At 41.3% G+C, this 22,762-nt stretch overlaps 2 protein-coding genes and 1 long non-coding RNA gene across 6 annotated transcripts; 1 reads left to right on the top strand and 2 right to left on the bottom strand.

Annotated features, from left to right (window-relative positions):
• Nucleotides 1-5,808: 5,808 nt before the first annotated feature.
• LOC108892285 (protein PBDC1) lies at nt 5,809-10,356 on the bottom strand. 2 transcript variants are annotated; one of them, XM_051072647.1, is made up of 6 exons: nt 10,197-10,356; nt 8,080-8,145; nt 7,067-7,126; nt 6,761-6,901; nt 6,317-6,428; nt 5,809-6,225 (listed from the first exon to the last, which is right to left on the bottom strand). In XM_051072647.1, exons 1-6 carry the CDS (start codon nt 10,230-10,232, stop codon nt 6,134-6,136), a joined length of 507 nt encoding a protein of 168 aa, XP_050928604.1. In that variant the 5' UTR covers nt 10,233-10,356; the 3' UTR covers nt 5,809-6,133. The 2 variants fall into 2 exon arrangements, with proteins under 2 accessions (XP_050928604.1, XP_018545267.1); XM_018689751.2 differs by lacking the exon at nt 10,197-10,356 and adding an exon at nt 8,568-8,602.
• Nucleotides 10,357-10,379: 23 nt separating this feature from the next.
• Nucleotides 10,380-22,762, top strand: dmtn (dematin actin binding protein). Of its 3 annotated transcripts, none has more exons than XM_018689750.2 (16): nt 10,380-10,529; nt 15,515-15,562; nt 16,315-16,395; nt 16,491-16,634; nt 16,874-16,918; nt 18,191-18,299; nt 18,391-18,435; nt 18,531-18,665; nt 18,746-18,840; nt 18,929-19,034; nt 19,119-19,174; nt 19,526-19,571; nt 19,700-19,707; nt 19,925-19,990; nt 20,106-20,186; nt 20,840-22,762. In XM_018689750.2, exons 2-16 carry the CDS (start codon nt 15,554-15,556, stop codon nt 20,951-20,953), a joined length of 1,140 nt encoding a protein of 379 aa, XP_018545266.1. In that variant the 5' UTR covers nt 10,380-10,529; nt 15,515-15,553; the 3' UTR covers nt 20,954-22,762. The 3 variants fall into 3 exon arrangements, 2 of the variants coding, with proteins under 2 accessions (XP_018545266.1, XP_050928603.1); XM_051072646.1 differs by lacking the exon at nt 10,380-10,529 and adding an exon at nt 11,990-12,142; XR_007813793.1 differs by lacking the exons at nt 10,380-10,529; nt 19,700-19,707 and adding an exon at nt 11,990-12,142.
• LOC127142761 (uncharacterized) lies at nt 16,931-20,619 on the bottom strand. Its single transcript, XR_007813794.1, has 3 exons — nt 20,439-20,619; nt 18,887-18,955; nt 16,931-17,054 (listed from the first exon to the last, which is right to left on the bottom strand). It is a non-coding gene; the product is annotated as an uncharacterized LOC127142761 (long non-coding RNA).

Below are 22,762 nucleotides of genomic sequence, written 5' to 3'. Positions count from 1 at the left end.
TTTTTGACCATTTTTGATGCCTAACTATACTATTACATTTTTCGATGCCTCAATTTACTATGACATTTTTTGACCATTTTTGATGCCTAACTATACTATGATATTTTTGTGTGGTTTTTGATGCCTTACTATACTATGACATTTTTTATGGTTTTTGACGCCTTAGTATAACTATGTTTTGATGGTTTTTGATGCCTTACTACTATGACGTTTTTTGAGAGTTTTGGCGCATAACTAATATTTTTTGATCATTGGCGATCGTGGATGATGACATGGATGTGCACATTTCTCTGCGAGTCTTGGCGAATGTTTCTGATCGTGGACGACGTCATGGAAAAGGTGGTGACACCTGGAGGAAATCAAAGAGAAACATACAAAGGGAAATGATCAATATACTACTACCTCTTCCTCATCAACAGTTTAACCATGAAAACACAGAGAAATATTTAACATTACAGCTGAAACACAACCCTTAACAAAACTTTTTATATCTAACTATACAAAAACATGTTTTGACATTTTCATTTTATCCTTAAATTCTTACTTTTCTTTGAACTGTTGTATGTAAATGTAAATAAGCTTCATTCGTAGGTTAAGTCTATTTTTTGACAAATTATCAATCATGCAGACTGAAGATCAAATACTGAACATCAACAGTTTAATGTCAGTTCTCTGTGTTGGACAGTTGATGTAAATCTGTTTGTGAATTACCTGGAGGACTCTGTCATGGTCTCAAAGAATTTCTTCATTGTTCAAAGACTCTCTGATCGTGGACTACGTCTCTGTGATCGCGGACAATGTCTCTGAGATTATGGACAAAGTCTCTATGATCATGGACAATGTCTTTGTGATCGTGGACGATGTCTCTGAGATCATAGACGGTGTCTCAGTGATCATTAACAATGTCTCCATGATCGCGGGCAGTGCCGTCAAATCGGTGACCCCCGTCTCCGCCGATTCTATCGCAAGGTCTCTACGAAGCATGGGACAATGTCTCTGATCAAGGACAACGTCTCTCTCGTCTTTGACAAGGTCTCTGCGATCGTGGACAATGTCTCTGATCGTGGACGATATCTCCCTCATCCTCAACAATGTCTCTCCGATCATGGACCATGTCTCTGCGATCGTGGACGATGTGGTGGATGAAGTGGTGACACCTGGAGGAAATCAAAGAGAAACATACAAAGGGAAATGATCAATACACTACTACCTCTTCCTCATCAACAGTTTAACCATGAAAACACAGAGAAATATTTAACATTACAGCTGAAACACAACCCTTAACAAAACTTTTTTATATCTAACTATACAAAAACATGTTTTGACATTTTCATTTTATCCTTAAATTCTTCCTTTTCTTTGAACTGTTCTTACATGAACCATGTAAATAAACTTCATTCATAAGTTAAGTCTATTTTTTGACAAATTATAAATCATTCAGACTGAAGATCAAATACTGAACATCAACAGTTTAATGTCAGTGCTCTGTGTTGGACAGTTGATGTCAATCTGTTTGTGAATTACCTGGAGGACTCTGTCCTGGTCTCAAAGAATTTCTTCATTGTACAAAGACTCTCTGTGATCGTGGACTACGTCTCTGTGATCGCGGACAATGTCTCTGAGATTATAGACAAAGTCTCTATGATCATGGACAATGTCTTTGTGATCGTGGACGATGTCTCTGAGATCATAGACGGTGTCTCAGTGATCATTAACAATGTCTCCATGATCGCGGGCAGTGCCGTCAAATCGGTGACCCCCGTCTCCGCCGATTCTATCGCAAGGTCTCTACGAAGCATGGGACAATGTCTCTGATCAAGGACAACGTCTCTCTCGTCTTTGACAAGGTCTCTGCGATCGTGGACAATGTCTCTGATCGTGGACGATATCTCCCTCATCCTCAACAATGTCTCTCCGATCATGGACCATGTCTCTGCGATCATGGACGATGTGGTGGATGAAGTGGTGACACCTGGAGGAAATCAAAGAGAAACATACAAAGGGAAATGATCAATACACTACTACCTCTTCCTCATCAACAGTTTAACCATGAAAACACAGAGAAATATTTAACATTACAGCTGAAACACAACCCTTAACAAAACTTTTTTATATCTAACTATACAAAAACATGTTTTGACATTTTCATTTTATCCTTAAATTCTTCCTTTTCTTTGAACTGTTCTTACATGAACCATGTAAATAAACTTCATTCATAAGTTAAGTCTATTTTTTGACAAATTATCAATCATGCAGACTGAAGATCAAATACTGAACATCAACAGTTTAATGTCAGTGCTCTGTGTTGAACAGTTGGTGTAAATCTGTTTGTGAATTACCTGGAGGACTCTGTCATGGTCTCAAAGAATTTCTTCATTGTTCAAAGACTCTCTGTGATCGTGGACTACGTCTCTGTGATCGCGGACAATGTCTCTGAGATTATGGACAAAGTCTCTATGATCATGGACAATGTCTTTGTGATCGTGGACGATGTCTCTGAGATCATAGACGGTGCCTCAGTGATCATTAACAATGTCTCCATGATCGCGGGCAGTGCCGTCAAATCGGTGACCCCCGTCTCCGCCGATTCTATCGCAAGGTCTCTACGAAGCATGGGACAATGTCTCTGATCAAGGACAACGTCTCTCTCGTCTTTGACAAGGTCTCTGCGATCGTGGACAATGTCTCTGATCGTGGACGATATCTCCCTCATCCTCAACAATGTCTCTCCGATCATGGACCATGTCTCTGCGATCGTGGACGATGTGGTGGATGAAGTGGTGACACCTGGAGGAAATCAAAGAGAAACATACAAAGGGAAATGATCAATACACTACTACCTCTTCCTCATCAACAGTTTAACCATGAAAACACAGAGAAATATTTAACATTACAGCTGAAACACAACCCTTAACAAAACTTTTTTATATCTAACTATACAAAAACATGTTTTGACATTTTCATTTTATCCTTAAATTCTTCCTTTTCTTTGAACTGTTCTTACATGAACCATGTAAATAAACTTCATTCATAAGTTAAGTCTATTTTTTGACAAATTATAAATCATTCAGACTGAAGATCAAATACTGAACATCAACAGTTTAATGTCAGTGCTCTGTGTTGGACAGTTGATGTCAATCTGTTTGTGAATTACCTGGAGGACTCTGTCCTGGTCTCAAAGAATTTCTTCATTGTACAAAGACTCTCTGTGATCGTGGACTACGTCTCTGTGATCGCGGACAATGTCTCTGAGATTATAGACAAAGTCTCTATGATCATGGACAATGTCTTTGTGATCGTGGACGATGTCTCTGAGATCATAGACGGTGTCTCAGTGATCATTAACAATGTCTCCATGATCGCGGGCAGTGCCGTCAAATCGGTGACCCCCGTCTCCGCCGATTCTATCGCAAGGTCTCTACGAAGCATGGGACAATGTCTCTGATCAAGGACAACGTCTCTCTCGTCTTTGACAAGGTCTCTGCGATCGTGGACAATGTCTCTGATCGTGGACGATATCTCCCTCATCCTCAACAATGTCTCTCCGATCATGGACCATGTCTCTGCGATCGTGGACGATGTGGTGGATGAAGTGGTGACACCTGGAGGAAATCAAAGAGAAACATACAAAGGGAAATGATCAATACACTACTACCTCTTCCTCATCAACAGTTTAACCATGAAAACACAGACAAATTTCTAAATAAATTGTCCAGTTCTGTTCGAAGTTTCTGCCTCTTAAAAGGAAGTTTTTCCTTGCCACTGTCGCCTAGTGCTGCTCATGGTGGATCTGTTGGGTCTCTCTCTGTAAATACCTATTTTAAAGAGAACGGTCTAGACCTGCTCTATATGAAAAGTGCCTTGAGATGACTGTTGTTGTGGTATGGCGCTATATAAATAAATAAAATTGGATTGAAACTGAATTGAATAAATTCAGTTGAACCAGAACATTTAACAAACATTAAAAGGCTGTTTCAGAAACAACAAATATTTGGTTCAGTTCAGTTCAGTCTCTCCCGCTTATCCTGCTTATTTGGCAAAACGTAAAATGATTATTGATGGTATGTCTATGACTGAAGCAGTCATGTATGTTAGTGTGAATTGCTCAACAACAATTACTGACATTAATAATTCAGCTCATGAACACATATTTTTCAGACTGGGTAAATGTTTAGGACACATACCTGTTGGTCTGTAAGGTGATGTTGGTGTCTCTGAGCTGCAGCAGCTGAACAAGTCGACCTGGAAAACACAAGTACAAAACTTGAAATATGTATTAACTACCTAATACAAAATAGAAATGGAAACTTACACCACTAAATCCCACACAGTGTAGGAGAACACGACAGTGAAAACTAAACACTAAAGCTTTGACAATTATAAATAAATCTTGAACATAAACGCGAAACGTTGATGGTGCAAAGCGGCCACAAAGAGACAAAAAGCTGACTACAAACAGATGCACAATGACCAGAGCGAGATGCTAAACCGCCTCACATAGACTCAGAATGACCAAGGAACACAACATTACAAAGACACAAGATGTCTGCAAAGTGACCGCAAAGAGACGAACAAACTACCAAGAGATGCACACCGTGCTGACATCCGTCCACCTTAATGGACCACAACTCACGTCACATTAACACACTCTTACCCACGCAATAAAAGCAAATGAACACGTAACTAATGTCAAAATATATCATAAACAGAGAAAGCTAACGCCCGCCGGTGACGCTAATGCTATCCGCTAGTTAGCTAGCTCGTTAGCCTTACCTGTGCTCGTCCAGCCTCACTCGTGTTGGACAAAAACAGCGCCAAAGCTGCTTTTAACATCCCGGCTTGTAGTTTCTCCGCGTCCTCACAAACCAAAGCGACGATCTAAACGTTGTTTTATCCCATATTTTCACTCCTTTTCCCGACTTTCTTTGTCCTCAGCTCAGCTCAGCTCAGCTCCCTCTGCTCCGCCGGTCACGTTCAATGACAACGTGCTTTGAAGTCAATGACGTAACACGCTAGCCAACACTGGCAGACAAACGCTGATTGGTCAGCTCGTATGCTCCGCCTAGCAGTCGCCCGCGATTGGTCAAATAGATTTTCAAATTGGCTCCATTTAAAGTAATTTTTTTTCTTTCTTTTTTTGCTGTTGCCCTGATAAAGTGTCTGTGTGGAGTCCAGAATAACGAGGAACACAGTTTAGAGTAGTAGTAAAATAAGTAATATTATGTGTGGCCTGTTTTTTTAATCCTGTCCTGTGTTCAGAATTAACGTTAGACCAACTTATTCTTCTATCATAAAACCGTGGAGAACTAACATGAACAGATCAGTTACCTCAAGTTTGTCTAGCTGTGTCAGACATCTTGAAAATGATCTGTTTGTGTGCAGTTTCCATGGGAATGCATGCAAGTAGTTTTATTTTTATAGCACCAAAACACTTTTCATGCTAAGCAGGTCTAGTCCATATTCTTCATATGATTATATTTACAGAGAGAAACCCTGGGAATATGTGTAATTATTGAAACTGCACAGTGAAGTTCGTTGCAATAAATTCCTTATTTGTTTACATACTTTGCTTTTGTAATGACCTCAGAGAGAGGTCAACTTCAAGTACTTTTAGAGTATTTTTAGATAAATGTATTAACTGTACATGGCATCAAATTACAGGAAAGTAACACTAATTTTAATGGTCAAGCTCACTGTTTGAAATAGGTACCCAGCTGATAGCATGTAATGTAAGTAAAACTTAAATTACAAAAGATCACATTATGATCACATCGCATCAATCACTAACTGAATTTTCCTACAGCAAGACACCATATCTGACTCTTTATTTGTTGTTTCCTCGGTTTCAGGAAAAAAAAATATCTGCAACTACAGAGTTATTAAAAAACAAACAACCACGTTTGATGATTGGCACAATAGAACTTTACAGTAAATACAAAATGTTTAACAGACGATACTGAGGGAAGAACCAGGTTCTAATCAGAATGAAACCAAAAAATAAACATAACTGGAAGTTAAATTGAGCAGGTGAATCCTCAGGAGAGGCAGAGTTTGACAGTTTGTGTTTCCTGGAGTCCTGGTCTCCCCTGGTGAAGGTCTGGGGGGCTGGATGTGGTCCTGGTTTATTTGGAGGCTAGCTCTTTGCACACTTGGACTTGTACACAGTGTCATTGTAACCCTCTCTGTTGCGGGTGATCTCGATGGCAAAGAACTGGACCCTGGTGGCTGAAATCAGCACAAAAATAAGAGATGAATCCATTTTTAATATAATGATAAATGTAAGTAACATGTTTTCCCCTGTGTAACACAAACTTACCAAATATGGTGTTCTCCTCTGTGTAATCTTTCTCACAGTCCAGACGGAGCAGAGTGCCATAGTTGAAATCTTCGACGAGTCCCTCAAACTGATTACAGAACGGACGCCACCTCTGCACACAAACAGCTGTTAAACACTCACTGCTCTGTCACTATGGAGGAAAACCTTCAACTTCAGCAAGTTAATATCTCAGAATATTGACTTCATATCTCAAAATAAAAACTTACCATCATAAACTAATGACTAAAGTACCATAAAATAACAACTTAGCATCGGACACCTGAAGAACCTTCTGAGAACAGATGCTGCTGCTGGATGTTTTTAAAGTAATTTTTAATTTCTACTCAACTCCACTGTGTCGTATGTAGAGACTGAGATCAAATAAAACCAGAGGCAGATACGTGGAGAGACGCCACAGGACCAGAGTTGAGAGCGTGAACTCACCTCTTTGGCCTCGTCAGATTTCAGGTTGTCTGGGTTCAGCAGCTTTATGTCGAGCTCTTTAAAGGTTTCTCTGAAGGACGAGTAGATTTTGTCGTCCAGCTTTGTCAGTTTCAGGAACTTTGGATCCACTGATGAGATAAGCTGAAGACAGAGGATGGGGTCAGTCAGTATTATCTCTGATTTTACTGTACAACACTGCAACCTGCCACAGCACCTGATCCCTCCAGAGTCCCAGAGAAAAGCCCGACTCTGTGTAAATACATATGAAGAGCCATAAATAAAAAGGGGAGTGATGGAGGCTCTTACATTGAAGTAAACCTCTGCGTGGTTGTACGCCTTCATCGCCCACATGACCTCGAGCCGCGGCTGAAAGAAGAAAACAACACAAAGGTCAAAATTAATATATTTACACAAACTATATCAATGTATACAGTTTATAATTCTCACAGATATGCAGCATTATAAACCTCTGTCAAACAATAACCATATCTATTGGTGATGATTCATTGTTGAAATAATTCAGAGACAACGTCCTCGAATCTCATTTTATCCAATTAACAGTCAAAGATATTCAGATCAGTGTTTCTAACTCAGAGAAGCAACAGATCTGAGACATTATACGATGCAGGAAACAACAACTGTGTCAAATTTGTCATATTTTTGTTTGATAAAAAATGCAGACTATTAATTTAATGACATCTGACTAACAAATCATTATTGGGTAAATGTATAAAACAAATGTCTGGTAGTTGTTCTATATGTATCAGTCCAGTTCAAATCTGCAGTGACTCTGGTTTATATACATTATCTACTAATTCACATAAACAACCACAGCCGTCATCAGACACCTTTCACAGGCCGAGACACAGACACAACAAATACATTCTTAGCAAGAAGAAGCTACGGCTACTTTGGAAAACACTGAAGCTGAAATCCTCCTTTTCAATGTGGTTGAATGGTGGGATGTTCTTTTAAAAGCTTGGAAATAACCACGGATGGTTTCCTAAAGTTATGGAGACAATTTACTGAATATTTCAGTAACCTGTCATTCACACATCCAGACTAAATCTCTGATCTGATTAAATCTCTGATCTGTTCACTACAGATTCAAAATGTCCTTCTTAACTTGGTCTAATCTTTACACTGCTCCCTCTATAACCTGTTTATCCCATTGAATCTGCTGAATAACATTTACCTTTCTGTTAGAGACTCAGTAATAAAACGACCTTCCGACCTGTTTACATGTTGACAGACAGGTGAAAACATAATTTACTGACTGAGAAAAGACAGAAGGTGTAAAACATAAAAATGTCACTTACATCATTTCCATAAGCGTCTGCAGGGAGAGACAGAGCATGTGCAGCTGCTGAGGCCCCCTCCACCCCCTATCAACCACAACACAAACAGTTTTAGTACAGCAGCTTCAGTCTGACCTGAGATCTGTCAGCTGAACAGAGACACATGGACAGGTTCTGAACAGGATCCAAGTCAAACACAGGGAAGCAGACCTGTTATCCTGACATGCTATGAGACACTTTAACATGTGTGGTTTAATGACATTAGTGAAAACACGTGTCATGTCTGAGTTCAGTGTTTATCTACAGTTTGGTTTCTACACGTGTTTTCCTCCCGGCTAACTAGCATTAGCAAAGTTAGCTCCATGCCAGCTTCATTTAAACGTTAAAGATTTATTTTATTCGTTTCTTTTATCCCGGGCTCGTCGCGGACTCTGTGCAGACCCGGCTGACACAGAAACACCCGGCGGACAGGACGTATGTCCAGAACAGTTCGTATTTTAAGATCTTACCAGAGAGGCAAGTCCATTATCCGACGCCATTTCTCTCAACCAAAGATCGTCTCATTAGAGATGAGTCACAACTGCTGTTTGGCCTGTCACTGTACGCATGCGCGTTGTCGTCCTACTCTGACCGAAATACACATTAATATTAAACAGTTGTACATAACGCCACTTATAATCGGTATTTGACACATTATACCAACGGGTGTCACGGTGTCCCCAGCATAGTTAACGGGCGGCTAACATGAACACAGCTCACAAAACTTCCCCCGGCCGTTCGGAAATGAAGGTCTTAGAGAAAATAGAATATAATTAATAACTTGTATAGAGAGCGTAGTAAAATGACGGAATATGAATAATAAATGAGGGGTTGGGAAAAAACAATGCTGTAACAGAGCCTGTTTGTTCCATTAAAAACTAAAAACTATTTTAGGCAGACCAAACAGAGTGAACCATCTTACTCTTTTTAACTCTCTGTGTTCAACTTTGAACCCTTGGTGACGCTACGAATTTAAAGGGCCAGTGTCAGAATTGAAACCCAGTTGCTAAATTAGAATTTTATTGGTTAAATTTCGCCTTTAAAACGTCAGTTTACAGGGAAAAAGGCAAAAGTTCTTGTTTTTCACAAATTAGATCAAAACAGTTCGTCGACTCGATTCGTTTCTCCTCAAATCCAAAGCTTATTAATACGTGTTTTTGTGTAACTAGCTCAGAGTTGTTGATTTTTCCTTTGTAAATTAACATAAATACAATATGTTCTCTGCTTATGGTTATATAGTGATACAAGGAGTTTACACTTGCTCTTTTATGGCCATTAATTATTAAATATACTTGAAAACAAGCACCCGTATTTTCTGCTTTCTTTATAAAATGGTAAAAACACAAATCATTGTTTTTAAAGAAATGCATGACAGAGCTTCTTTATCAGGATTTAACATCTGTTTAATTATTTTTCTGTTAGGTGTTAAAGCTCTGTTGACAATTAGCTGTTGAATGGAGTTTAAATAAAATAAATAAATAAATTGAAAAAGAATGAAACTCTAATTCAAACTCTAAAATAAGATGAGATTTATCGATATATAGAAAATATTGTATTAAATGTAAATGTATAATATCTTTTTTCCTCAATAAAATCGATTGATATGAAGTGGGATCAATGACTTTAATAATCTGTGAGTAATTCTGCCACCTTGTGGCCAAAATGATGGATTTCATTTCCTCCGTATTCTTTCTCTTTGGGCCAAAATATCTCGGTTTTTTCTTTTTGTTTATCTTCGTTTAACGGTTGTGTTTAAGTCAATATCACACTATACACACAATAAAAATTGTTTTTGATTCGTGTTTTTTGTGGTCTATTATAAAGGTGTGGGGGAGGCTACAGGTGTAAATTAAGACGAAAAAATATAAGAAAAAACGAGATGTATCAGATGTAATCTCAGTGGTGTGAGTAATGGATTACACACTTTTACAGAACTGTACTACACTGCACATTTGCTCTGATTCTGTTAAAACTCTTCCCTATAAATAAACAATAACTGATGTTTCCATGGTAACATAATAATAATAATAATAATAATAATAATAATGTCCTGAGTGTGTGGTTTTGGTGCAGAGCTCGTTGCAGCTGCAGATACTTGCTCTTGTTTCTTGGGAGCAGACATTATGTAATGTCATAACACAGCGGTGATTGTTCCCTCCTCATCACAGTGGACCGGCCTGACGGAGCAACAGGAAAACAGCCTCCTCCTCCTGCTGCTGCGGGGGTCACAGCAGCCCCCCAGCCCGGCCTTTAAAAGCAGGCTGCGGCCGCATCACATAACACCTCCTCCTCCTCTTCCTCCTCCGCCCTCCACCTCTACCCTCCTCCTCCTCCTCCTCTCGGCCGAGGAGCGTCACCGTCGCTCTCCTGGATGCGTCCAGTCGGATCTCACTCAGCCCCGCTCACTGTGATTTACTCCGCGCTGTTTGGAGGTAAGAACGGCTTCTTTTCCTCGACATTAGAACCAAGGATATGAGGATAGGATTCCGTGTTTTTGCCGTGTTGAACCCGGGATTCGGCGGGTATTTTTATCGTGTCGCTGCAGACGCACTTGCCTCCTCACCCTCCCCTTTCCTCCGCCTCAGATACTGAAGGTGGAGGCCACATGAGCAGCAGCGGCTCTAACCTCCTGTTTTACCGTCGAAGGATCGTTTCAGATCCGCTCTTCATCATCTGTTTGATGAAACCATCATCATCTGTTTATCACAGGCCGGTGCTCCCCCAGGACAGACCCCCCCCCCCCACTGCCTCTGCTGCTATAATTACAGAACACTCTGTCTTATTCTGGTGAATATGGACCTATAAGCTAACAGTCAGGTCGATCACATATTATTATGTTCACTGTCTTTACATATCTTTGTTCAGCCAACAGATATTCAGTTTACTGTGATATAAAACAGAGAATCTTTGCTTTTAAGAAGCAGGAAGCAGATAATGTTTAGCTGCAACTGATCAATCTGATTATTTTCTGAATTGAATCCATTAAATCTCAGAAAATAGTAAAAAAGAAAATGTCCAAGATGACGTCCTCAAACGTCTGGATTCATCTGATCAATGGTTCACAACCTGAAGAGATTCAGAGAAATGTTAGGATTGTTTTAGATTAATTATCTGGTTAATAATCAGCTGATATATTTAAATATCTTGTTTTGTGCACAACCCATATGTATTCAGTATAAGATCGAAAAAGAGAAAGAAAAGCAGCAAATATTAACATTTAAGAAGCTGACAAGTTTTACCTATCGATCAGTTATCACAAATAGCTGCAGATTAATCCTCTATTGATCAGCTAATAGATCAATCTAGTTGACTCCCTGTTCATTTAGCAACACAGTGGTGCCAAGACATAATTTACCTGTTAAAACAACATTTAAAAAGCTGCAAAAACTCTTCATATTCTAATGTAACAGTTCATTCAGTGCAGTGCATGAGGTGTTGTGAAGGTTTCTCTTTCTGTTGATGCTCATAAACTCTGATGATCTAAAACTAAACTGAGCTGATTTAAAGTTATTTATTATAGAGCTGAAACAATAAGTGAGTTTTGATCATTAATTAATCATTTAAAGTCAAATATTTTCTGGTTCCACTCTTTAAAACATGAGGACTTTCTGTTTTATATCAGAGTAAAGTGAAGGTCTGTTGGTCTTGGGATGTTGGTCAGATAAAATAAGACATTTATCAATTGTAATACTAATCAATAGGTGAAAGAATAATGAAAATAATTTGTTGCAGCCTCAATAACAGGAAGTCTCACAGGTTCAGAAATCATCATTATGGCTTCATAATGTTACAGAAAAACCTCCTGTATGATTTTTGTACATTTACTCGATTACTTGTGAAGTGTGTTTAAATCAAGTGTGTGTGTTAGGACTAATGGACCACACACACACACACACACACACACACACAGAGCTCAGATCCATTGACGTGCTCTCTGGCAGTTAAAAGCTCTTAGTGATAAGACTATCGGACACAGAGAGCACTCAGACTGCTGCCGGTCAGATGGATGGATGGCTCGGTCCTCAGAGACCCTCAAACAGGCAAAGTAACTAAGTGCATTTACTCGGGTACTCCCATTTTCTAATACTTTATACTTCTACTCCACTACATTTACCTGACAGGTACAGTTACTGGTTACTTTGCAGGTTTTTGAGAAAAGGTCTGGTGACCTGAGAGACCTCATGGATCCATAACGGGTCAATAATTCACTGGCTGGTGGCGCCACCTTGTGTAAAGCCGTAAACAAGGTGGATTTTGAGTTCAATCTTGAATTTGACAGGGAGTTGGTGTAATGAGGCCGAGGTGATACACGGTGGAGTCTAGCCAAGTGTTGAACTAAAGCTGCTGTTATACTTCCTGTATCTGTGAGTACGCAAAGGTCTGCAAAGGTCTGCGTGACGTAAATTCATCAGTGGAGGGTGTAGGTGAGGATCTGTGAAGATGGATTCCTGCATGGATGTCGCCATTTTGATTTGATTCATAATGCACATACATAGATGACGATCTACTGTGCATGTACAGAACTTATCATCCAAGCAATGACTAGAAGTGAGAACAAGTATTCGTCCACGGCTGTCTGGTTTACCTGAGGTTTAACTGTGACTGAGCTGCTACGTCTTGGCCTAAACAGGAATACAAAGTGTTATATGTATGAGAGGAGGCAAATCAGTGGATGATTTGTTCGAGCTGTTGGAACGATCAGAAAGGTCATAGTTTGGTCAAGTATCTGAGCTGAAAATAACAGGACTGGATCACTGATTTATGTCCAGACTGTGGGTCAAAGATGAGCCAGAGGTTTCTAGAGAATGGTTGTTAGCAGATGGAGACCGACTCAGTTGAAGGGTCTGATCAGAAGCAAAGAGAAGAGCTTTTTGTAGTGAATCAGCTGCAGGAAACAAGGAAACATCCACTAATACAACTGTGCAAAGGATCCAGACTTGAAAGGTTTCACAGATACATAAAGCTGAACATCATCTGCATAAAAACAATCAGCGACTCAACCAGACTTACTGGACCTACGACATCTCCTAAAGGAAGCATGCAGAGGGAGAGTAAGACCGGGCCCAGGATCAACCCCTGAGGACCTCCACAGGTCAGGAGGACGAGGGTTAAGGTCAGATATCAGCACATGACAGGATGTGATTGGTGACTTGGAGGACAAACACTGACCTGTCCTGACAGAGCTGACCTCAGAGAGTCCAAAATGGACGATGCTATTGTAGCTGATTAGCTTTGTGTCTCCGTCCAGTTTCAGCATGAAGACTGGAAACAGGAGGAAACAGCCTGGCTCTTTGCAAAGGTATCAAATCTGCACTAAAAGGACAAAACAAAGATATAAAGTATTAATCTGTCAGCTGTGGATGAGCCAAGCTGTTTCCTCCTGTTTCCAGTCTTTATGCTGAGCTAAGCTAACCGGCTGCTAGTTCATATTTACTGTACAGACATGAGAGTGGGATCAATCTGAAGCTCTGACTCTCAGGGAAAAAGATTTCCTGAACACAGGACGTTTGGTTAAAGAAAGAGATCTGAGGACATCTTCCACCTCCAAGAAGATTTTTAGTCGTCTCCATCCAGAGTCAGCACAGATCAGGGTCAGCTGAGGACGGCGGGCAGCAGAAAGATCCTCTCCCACTGATCTGGTGTCAGTTTTTTTGGGACAGTTGATCTGACGACATTTGCTTGTTAGGAACAGATGAATGAGGGAGGGAAGGTGAAGCGTCCCCGTCTGTGTTTTGTTGACTCTCTGGAGGGAGGAGTGTAACCACAGCAATAACTGTTGAGGACTGGCTGGGCGTTGGCCCGACTGGGCGAGCTGATAAACAGGAGAGGGGAGGGGAGGGAGAGGAAGACGAAGGGTGGGATGGAGATGGAGACGAAGGAGGAGGAAGAGGAGGGAGGGTGAAGCAGATGAAAGAGAAGAGGCGACGTGAGGGAGGGTGGCCCACAGGAAGTGGGGATCTTTCGGCAGAGGATATCCTCAGCAGAGGCTCTCATGTTGTTTAGGTACAAGGTGTGTTTCCTGTGAGCAGGACTACAGCTGGTCCCCCTCCTCCACCTCCTCCACCTCCACTGTCCGTCCCCCAAGGAGGCTCTGATAACAGCCAGGCCTAAATCTGATTCTCAGTGTTGTTTTACACACAGTCTCCTTGTCCCCATCATCCCAGCCTCGCCCCGAGGGACAGACTGTGTCTCTGAGACTCAGAGGTTTGAAACAGGATCACTGGTTCGAGGAAAGACTTTTTCTATAGCTCCAACCCAACCAAACTCAATAGTTAATTAATGATTAACACAAAGAGTTAACTGGAGAAAACATCCATTTACTTCAGTATTTACGTTCTGTAGCTTCATACTCCACAAAATGTCACGGAGAAATATCCTGTTTCTTACTGCTCTACATTTATCTGATTTTACATCAAAACACATGAGAAAAGATGAAACTAATAATGTCGGTTTAGTCTTGTTAAAGAGGTTCACATCACACAACTCTCATCAGCTAAAAACTATTATAAACTCACCACAGGGTCCATTTAGCAGCTGCCCTGGAGCTTTGGAGTGTATCACATGGCCTTCTTCAGCTGTGAGCAGATGTTTGAATTTCCATTTTTCAGAACAGTTTTCTTCCATAAAGGCTGAAAAAAAAAAAAAAAACTGTAACTGTGACTGTAAACACATTTTTATGACCGAATATTCAGTGATGTCTGAAAAAACAATAATCCATAACTGACAGTTCAGTATCCTGTAGTGATTATGTGTGTGTTTCAATAAAGGTTTTCCATGATCATACAAACTAAATCTTCTTGTCTTGATCATAAAGTCACAACAACAGATTTTTTCACAGTAGACATGTTTCCATGTTACAGCAGGAGAAGCACAGATGTTACTAATAACATTAATAATGGCTGCATCCCATTTAGTGTCTCAGCTCCAGGGCTGTGGTCCACTGGGACAGTTAATGGAACAGAACCAACATTAATGTTGTTACTTTCATGTACACAGAATAAACACACAGAGATGCAAAATGAAAACACAAAGATGTAAAATTACTAAGAGAAGATGCAAAACTACAAAGAGGCACAAAAAACCACACAAAGATACAAAGTACTACAAAAAGCGACACACAAAATGACTAAAAAGTACTTCACTCCTTATCAAACTGACTGTAGGAGAGGTGGAGGTCTTCACATGTCTGTGTTTCTTGTTTAATAATCCATCTAAAGCTCAGCTGTGTAAAAGTTATAAGTTTGTCTTTTCATTATATTTCCATTAAGCAGGATTGAAATATCATTACTCTGCTTTTTCCTCAGACTCTGAATCAAGATGAGTCATTCTCCAACTCATTCATAAACGTCAGACGTGATGAGATACTGGATAATGGCTGATGCATTTACTGACTCTCTCTCTCCTTTTTTCTCTCCAGCTGGTTAAAACCAAACAGGAGGAAGGTTTCTCCTCAGTCATGCAGAAGGTAATCAGTCATCCTACCAGCCTCTATAATGACAGGTGGAGCAGAGGAAGTATGTGGTGCAGGTGCAGGATGAAGTGAATTAAAAGTCACATTATTTTTTCCATTAAGTGTTCTGTGACTAACTGTCCGAGCCTGAAACTCTCCTGGTTCAAACATGAGTTCATTTTCTAACAACCTGTGGACAGTAACTAGCTACTGGAACTTTGGTGCTAACATGCTAAAGTTAATGCTAATATGATTTTGTACTTTACATGTACAACGTCAAAAACACAGACTAACCCTGACCTTAGCCTCACACACAAAATTTATACATAGGAAAAAAAATGATGACACGTTAATGACAAACACATCACTGTGTATGACGAGCTAATCTTTAAGAGCACATTAGCTGACCGATGCTAAACTGTTAGCATCAAGTTGAACCCTAATTCTTGTTATTTTTCACAACTTGCTAATGTTAAAATATAAAAACTGTAACAGACTAATACATTCAAATTTATGTTTATGGATTTCTTACAGATTTTTTGTCAGTTAGCATAGTAGCACTAGCATATTTTGTACACAGAAGCTAAGGTACAGTTAAGCATGTTAGCCAAGCTAAATTAGCTAACTGTGAAACTTGGGCATTTGCTTGTGTTTCTCGTATTTGTAGAGTCTCTGTGTTTCTCATCAGTGTGTTATTGTCTCTGGTATTAATGAAGGATGAAACTATAAAATAAAACAGCTGCTAAATGTGTGTGTCTGTGTCCCAGGTGGAGGGACGGGTCACCCCGGTCAACCTACCTTCTTCCCGGGGCCCGAGCACCCCGGGGTCTCCTGCCACCAGCATCACGGTAAACTCACACCTGCTCAAACACACACCTGTGTTATCAGTCTTCACACACATTAACCTGTGTGTGTGTGTGTGTGTGTGTGTGTGATGGTTCAGGCCCGAGTGAACGACCAGGTGGTGGGTTACAGAGACCTGGCAGCTCTGCCCAGAGATAAAGCCATCCTGCAGGTGGAGAGACCGGACCTGATGACGTACCAACCACACCTGAGCTTCTCCCCGCTCGACCCGCCACGCAGAGAGGTAACCACTGGAAATCATGAAAATACTGTTCATTTTCTCACCATAACCAGTTAAAAAGGAGGAAAATTACACAAGTATATAATGTAATCCAAGGTCATAGGTGGTGTGGTGAAATAATCAGCATAAAAAGACAGAAAATGTTCATGGTGTAAAATGTTTCTGTCTGTAGTTACTGATCCCTGCTCTCAGAGTAATGTCGTGATTCTGAGCATTAATGTGTTATTCATGTGTTTCTGCAGCGATCTCTCTCTCCTCCCTCCACGTCTCCCACCATGTCCCCTGAGGTAAGACTCACTGCTTCACAAAGAGGAATGTTTGTTGTTTGTATATTAACTGAACAGGTCACTCAGCTCTGACGCAGCACAGACAGCAGGAAGGTTCATCACTCCTCCATCCACCTGGAACACACCTGGAACACACCTGGAACACAGCACAGTTAATGAGACATTAAATACAACATATATTTTTGCACCTTGTCATGAAACAGACTTTACACAGCAGCAGCAGTGTTGGAGTTTGTGTGGGGAAATAAATCATCCCCACATCCTGATAATGTGAAGAGATTTCATTAAATGGATAAAACTGCAGCCTGCACCAACATTTACATAACTGAGAGTGAGAAATATCTTCATTAGTTTCCTTTTCTTCTGTTGAACGTCACAAAGAGAGAAAGGTTTTCTAGTAAAAGTAAAAACTCCAACAGTTGGACAAAGAAAAGGAAAATAGAATTTAATCATTAAGTGTATCACAGTTTTCCTCACATTTATTCTAAAATTAATATAAAACATTTCTAGAACTTGATCTTGAAGAAAACAGTTTGATCACAGTCCAGACCAGACTTTCTCAGCTTTCAGCCTCGTTTCATGGTCTTCTTCAGCAGATGGAGCTGCTCAGTTAGTGTTAGAGGATGATAACATCTGAACCATCTCTGTGTCTGCTGATGAAAAGATATTTCCTTCAGACCACAGCTACAATAATGAATCAACTGGAAGCTCAGTGTTCAGTGAACTCTTTGTTAATAAAGTTTCGTACAGGACGTGAACCCTCAGTGAGCTTCAATCGCAGCTCTGTCTCCGTCAGAGTTAAATATGTGACATTTAACACTGAGAACAGAACTCGTCTCTGTGGACATTCACTGGTGTTTTCCATCGGTCACAGTTCACTTCAGTTCTTCTGTCGTCTGTAGAGTCACACTTTGTTTCAGGCAGAGACAACGCCCAGAAATCCTCCTGAGAATCAGTCAGAGTCAGTTTCAGTTTCAGTTCTGCTGAAACAGTCCATGTCCAGTCCTCACAGCTCCACCTGCAGGACTCTGAAAACCAGCGTAGCAGAGCAGAACAACTTCATTTAAGTGGACGTGAAATAACTCAGTTTCTCTGCTTTGGACTTCAAGTGTTGTTCAGTTGATGTTGTTCGTCAGCTGCGAAGCTGCTAAATGTTCTTTACTTAGTTGATTATTTCTGCCTGATCAGGTGTGACGCTCAGTTTACACCTGATCTGCAGTGAGAGCTGCTCCTGGTTCACTTTAAAACACGTTGTGTTAAATCTGTGTCCAGGTGAAGGGACGCCGAGCAGAGAGTGAGAGCGGTTCTCCTGGAGGATCCACACTGCAGCTCAACGCTGGACGCAAGATCAGCACCAGCCTGCAGCACTTCCACAGACCAGGTAACACACACACACACACACACACACAAATGTTTGAATACTGGCACTCCTGGGCTTCCATACTCTGACACCTGAATCTCCATTGTCTCAGATAATGGAACCAACATCTACAGGAAACCTCCCATCTACAAACAGGGTGAGTTCCTCTTCTTCTTCTTCTTGGTGTGTTTCAGTGTTTGTGTGTTTTCTGCTGCGACCTCTCTGAGGTCACTTCCTGTGTTTACTCTGCAGATGTTACCAAACATCTGGAGGGCAGCGGGGTCATTCAGTCGGCAAAGTTTCCTGCAGCTCAGCCTCCAGATCCCAACCAGCCGTCCAAGATCGAGACAGAGTACTGGCCCTGCCCCCCCTCCCTGGCTGCCATGGGTAACACACAGACACATGTACAGAGCCATGTGAACAGAGTCAGTGTTCGTAGATCTGACGCTCAGACTGAACTCTCGCAGAGATCGAGTGGAAGAAGAAGAAGCTGCAGGAGGAGGATGAGTTCGAGGACCTGACAGAAGAGGCCAAGACGCTGCAGGAGCAGGAGCTGGAGAAGGTTCATGATGTTTGCTTTTAGAATTCATCAGACAGATTTCACTCACCGTCTGACGCTCCTGTGTTTGTGTCTCTGTGCTCAAATCCAGATCAAGTCCAACCTGGGCCGCCTGATCCTGAAGGAGGAGAAAGAGAAAGCCGTTCATTTCCGGAGGAAGACGCAGTCGCTGCCCGACAGAACACACATGCACAGCAGTACGATCCTTCACCGATCGATTCAGAGCTCAGGATCAATCAGTTTTAAATGAGCGCTCATGTTTTCTTTGTTTGAATCTGCAGGTTTGTCAGCGAGTGCATCGAAGTCTCCTTCACGTTCAGGATCAGGTCTGACCAGAGTAAGTGTCCTGAAATCTACAGAGTCGAACCTGAAGTTAATTATCACCTGATCTCTGCATGAAAATCTGATCATTCAAGACAAAAGTAAAAGTCGTTTCTCAACAAAATCTGTTTTTCTTATTTAATGATTTAAAGACGAGGGAGATGTTTCCTGAGGATTTGCCAGAAAAACTGATTTTGTACAATAAGCGTTTTATTTTTGTCAGAGAGAACAAACTGTAAATGTAAAGTCTCAGGGTCAAACTGCTCCTCAGGTCAGCTAACATCATCCATGATCAAAGGTTCAGTATCATCATATCGTGTCATATCATCCAGGCAGAAAATAAACTGTGATCGCTGTGTGTTTGCAGATGCAGTCTGCAGAGTTTTCCACAGACGGAGACAAAGGACCATCAGGTATTAAAACACCGACTCGTTCTGCTCAGAGCTGCTTGTGTTTGTTCTTGAACCTTCAGTGTAACGGTCCAGCTGTTACACATGTTAATCATTGTTCTTCTCTCACCTTCCTGCCGTCGTCTCTGCAGCTGCTCAGGTAAGAATCAGACGGTCGCTCTGCAGCTTGTGCATGAACACTAACACGTTTAACTGAAGCAGCTGCTCGAACTCCTCCTGCTCTCAGGTTCTGTGTGTGTGTGTGTGGTGTGTGTGTGTGTGTGTCTGTTTTGTCCTGCTGTTCCTGTGGTGTGTTTGTGTCTCCCAGGTTTTTACAGAAACATGTTTAATGCAGAGAGTTTCATGTGTTTGTGTAGAACGGAGAAGCTCGGAGGGAGAGGATGGACAGAGGAAACTCTCTGCCCAGTATCCTGGAGCAGAAGGTGAGAGCTCCACAGACAGACAGACAGAGAGACAGACACACAGACAGACGGACAGAGAGACAGACGAGTGTTTTATCTGACACTAACTGATGTTTTTTCCTGCCTCTCTGCTCAGGTGTATCCATATGAAGCTCTGGTTGTGACCCACAGAGGGCGCTGTAAGCTGCCGCCAGGAGTCGACCGCACTCGACTGGAGGTGAGCGTCAGGAAACGACTGACTGTGTTAGTTTAATGAGAGTCCAGGTGTGTGTTTCTCAGGTGTGTGTGGAGCAGAGAATCAGCTCTAATGTCTCAGTTTAGGACGAGGAGTTGAAGTCTTCTCTCAGTCTGATTAACCTGTTTAACATCTGCTCAGTCCTGACATGTTAGAAACTGCACGAGATGATGAGAGGAGACATTTCATTAAACTGACTCTGATCTTCCTCTGGGTCATAAAACATGTACTGACCTTGTGCACAAAGCAGAAAGAGAACGACGTCTTTATGACGGTTCATGTCTGTTCACAGCAGCTCCACCTCAGTCTGCAGCTGAAAACAACAAAACACAAACTGTGGCTGCATCTGTCAATTAACCTGATGATTTACATCCAGTGACAGAAACTAATTATTTTCCATCTGTGGGGACACAGAAGTCAGAGGAGATGAAACTTTGTAAAATGTGAATAAAAACTCTAATCACTGAGCTTATAGAACTCTGAAGCTCTTTTCCTACGAGTTCTTACGTCTTCTCTCTCCAACCTGTAGAACGACAAAAAAATATATGAGAGAAATAAAAATCTAAAAACTCTCAGACTGGTTTTAGTTCCTGTTTGATAAAAACTGACCCTGATTCTTCTTCTTCTCCCGTCAGAGGCATCTGGCTCCGGAGCAGTTCGAGCAGGTCTTCGGGATGCCGATGGCCGAGTTCGACCGCCTCTCTTTGTGGAGACGAAATGAACTGAAGAAGAAAGTCTCACTTTTCTAACAGGAAGTGACCTCGTTCCCCAACAAATACTTGACGAAGCGCCTGCTTTGAAAGAAGGAGAAGGAGAGGCCATAACATCAGATATCAACAATCACACAGAGCCATTCATCACATTAGTCCACACAAACACATCCTCCATCTTAACTAACCAATCACGTCCCTGGATGTGCGCCGGCCCCCGAGGATCAGACAGAGTTTACTGAAGGCTGGTCCTGATTAACCCTTTACTCTGACTAACCTTAACTGATGCACTGACACTCAGACATATTACCTGTGCTGCACTTATAATCACCACCTGCTTGCAAACCATCCTCATTACCTGTCCACTCATCATCATCATCATCATCACCTTTGTCTTTGTTTCTCAGAGTTAAAACCTGCAGAGGTTTGGCTCATGGTGTGAGATTAGCAGGTCAGCAGCTACCTGTGGGTTTAACTCAGGTGTTCTGGTTTCATGAAGCTGGTTCACCCTCAAATCCTGACCAATCAGATTCGCTGGAAAATGGAGTCATCATTTCCACAGGATCCCGACAGGGACACAAATACTGAGTTTATAATGAAGTCACAAATACTTAAGAACGAGTGACGTTTTTAAACTGAGCAGAACAATCACTTCTCTGACTGACAGCAGATATTTCCTGGATCAAACGTGTCGGCTCAGCAGGAAGAAATCAGCTCTTAGCTTTTTATTGATTATTGAAATCAGAAAGCTGACGTCTCGATCAATCGCCACATGGCATGGCGACGCTCGACGTTAACATGAAGATCACAAAAAAGGAAACAGCAGCAGCGACATCGTAGATCATTTGACAGACGAACCACCTCTTAGTTTCTGTCATTGTGCTGATGGAGAGCTAACCTTACTTTGTGATGCTGCCCCCTGCTGGTCATGTGCTGAACCGCATTTCACATTAATTTTCGCAAGGTAGCTATGATGTGTACGAAAACACGTAGTTAAAAACGAGTATATGAGCGACGATGCTAGGAAGAAAAATAATAATTAGATAAAGTTTGAACAAAAATAAAATGGAGGTAGATCTGCTCTGAGTCAGACGAGTGACGGACGTCAAAAACGCTTCTAACAAACCTTTCTGTGTGGCGTGACCTTTAACCTGAACCTTAATATCTGGATATTCATCTCCAGCGTTTCTACAGATTCTTCTGCTTCTGCTCTGCAGAAATCCTTTAACTTTATCTCTGTGAACTGGACCAGTTCAGAACCAGCTCCATGACACCAGTTATCAGGATCACTGATGTGAAGCCAGGAACTCAAACAGAAACAGACCCAGTTAATCTTTAATCGTGGTTCAGGCCTCTGAAGTTTCTGCTCTCGACTTGAATGATTCATGTGAGGAGCTACTGTCACATATTAAACATGTAACAGACGATAAAATCTATTTATTACGTGGAGCTTTTTATTTATTTGATGATTGTAATTTTTACTGCCACAAGTCTCACGTTTGTTTGCTGCTGTGAACGTTCTTATTTGGAAAATATTGTTTTTGCTGTACAGTTTGTTTTAATTATTTAATGGGCGCCTGTTGATGACATCATCCCTCACTTAACTCACCGCCAACATCTCCCCACTAATTTCATCCAGACATTTTAAAGGAGTAGTTCGTACTTATCAACATGGTAGCGTCTGTATTGGATTGTGTCTTGAGGTAGAAATCGTCTCTCTGCCATCACATCTCCACGCTCAGTGTCCGTTCTTCATGCTTTCTTCTGGTGACACCTTCACACCATCAGTCCTCTTTGTTTCTGTTGTACGATGTACGGGAGTCAAATAAATCTGAGAAAAACATCAAA

This window comes from Lates calcarifer, linkage group LG9 (genome assembly GCF_001640805.2).
Source record: "Lates calcarifer isolate ASB-BC8 linkage group LG9, TLL_Latcal_v3, whole genome shotgun sequence".
In the NCBI taxonomy this organism is placed as follows: domain Eukaryota; kingdom Metazoa; phylum Chordata; class Actinopteri; family Centropomidae; genus Lates; species Lates calcarifer.
This window is presented reverse-complemented; position numbering and strand designations above follow the sequence as displayed.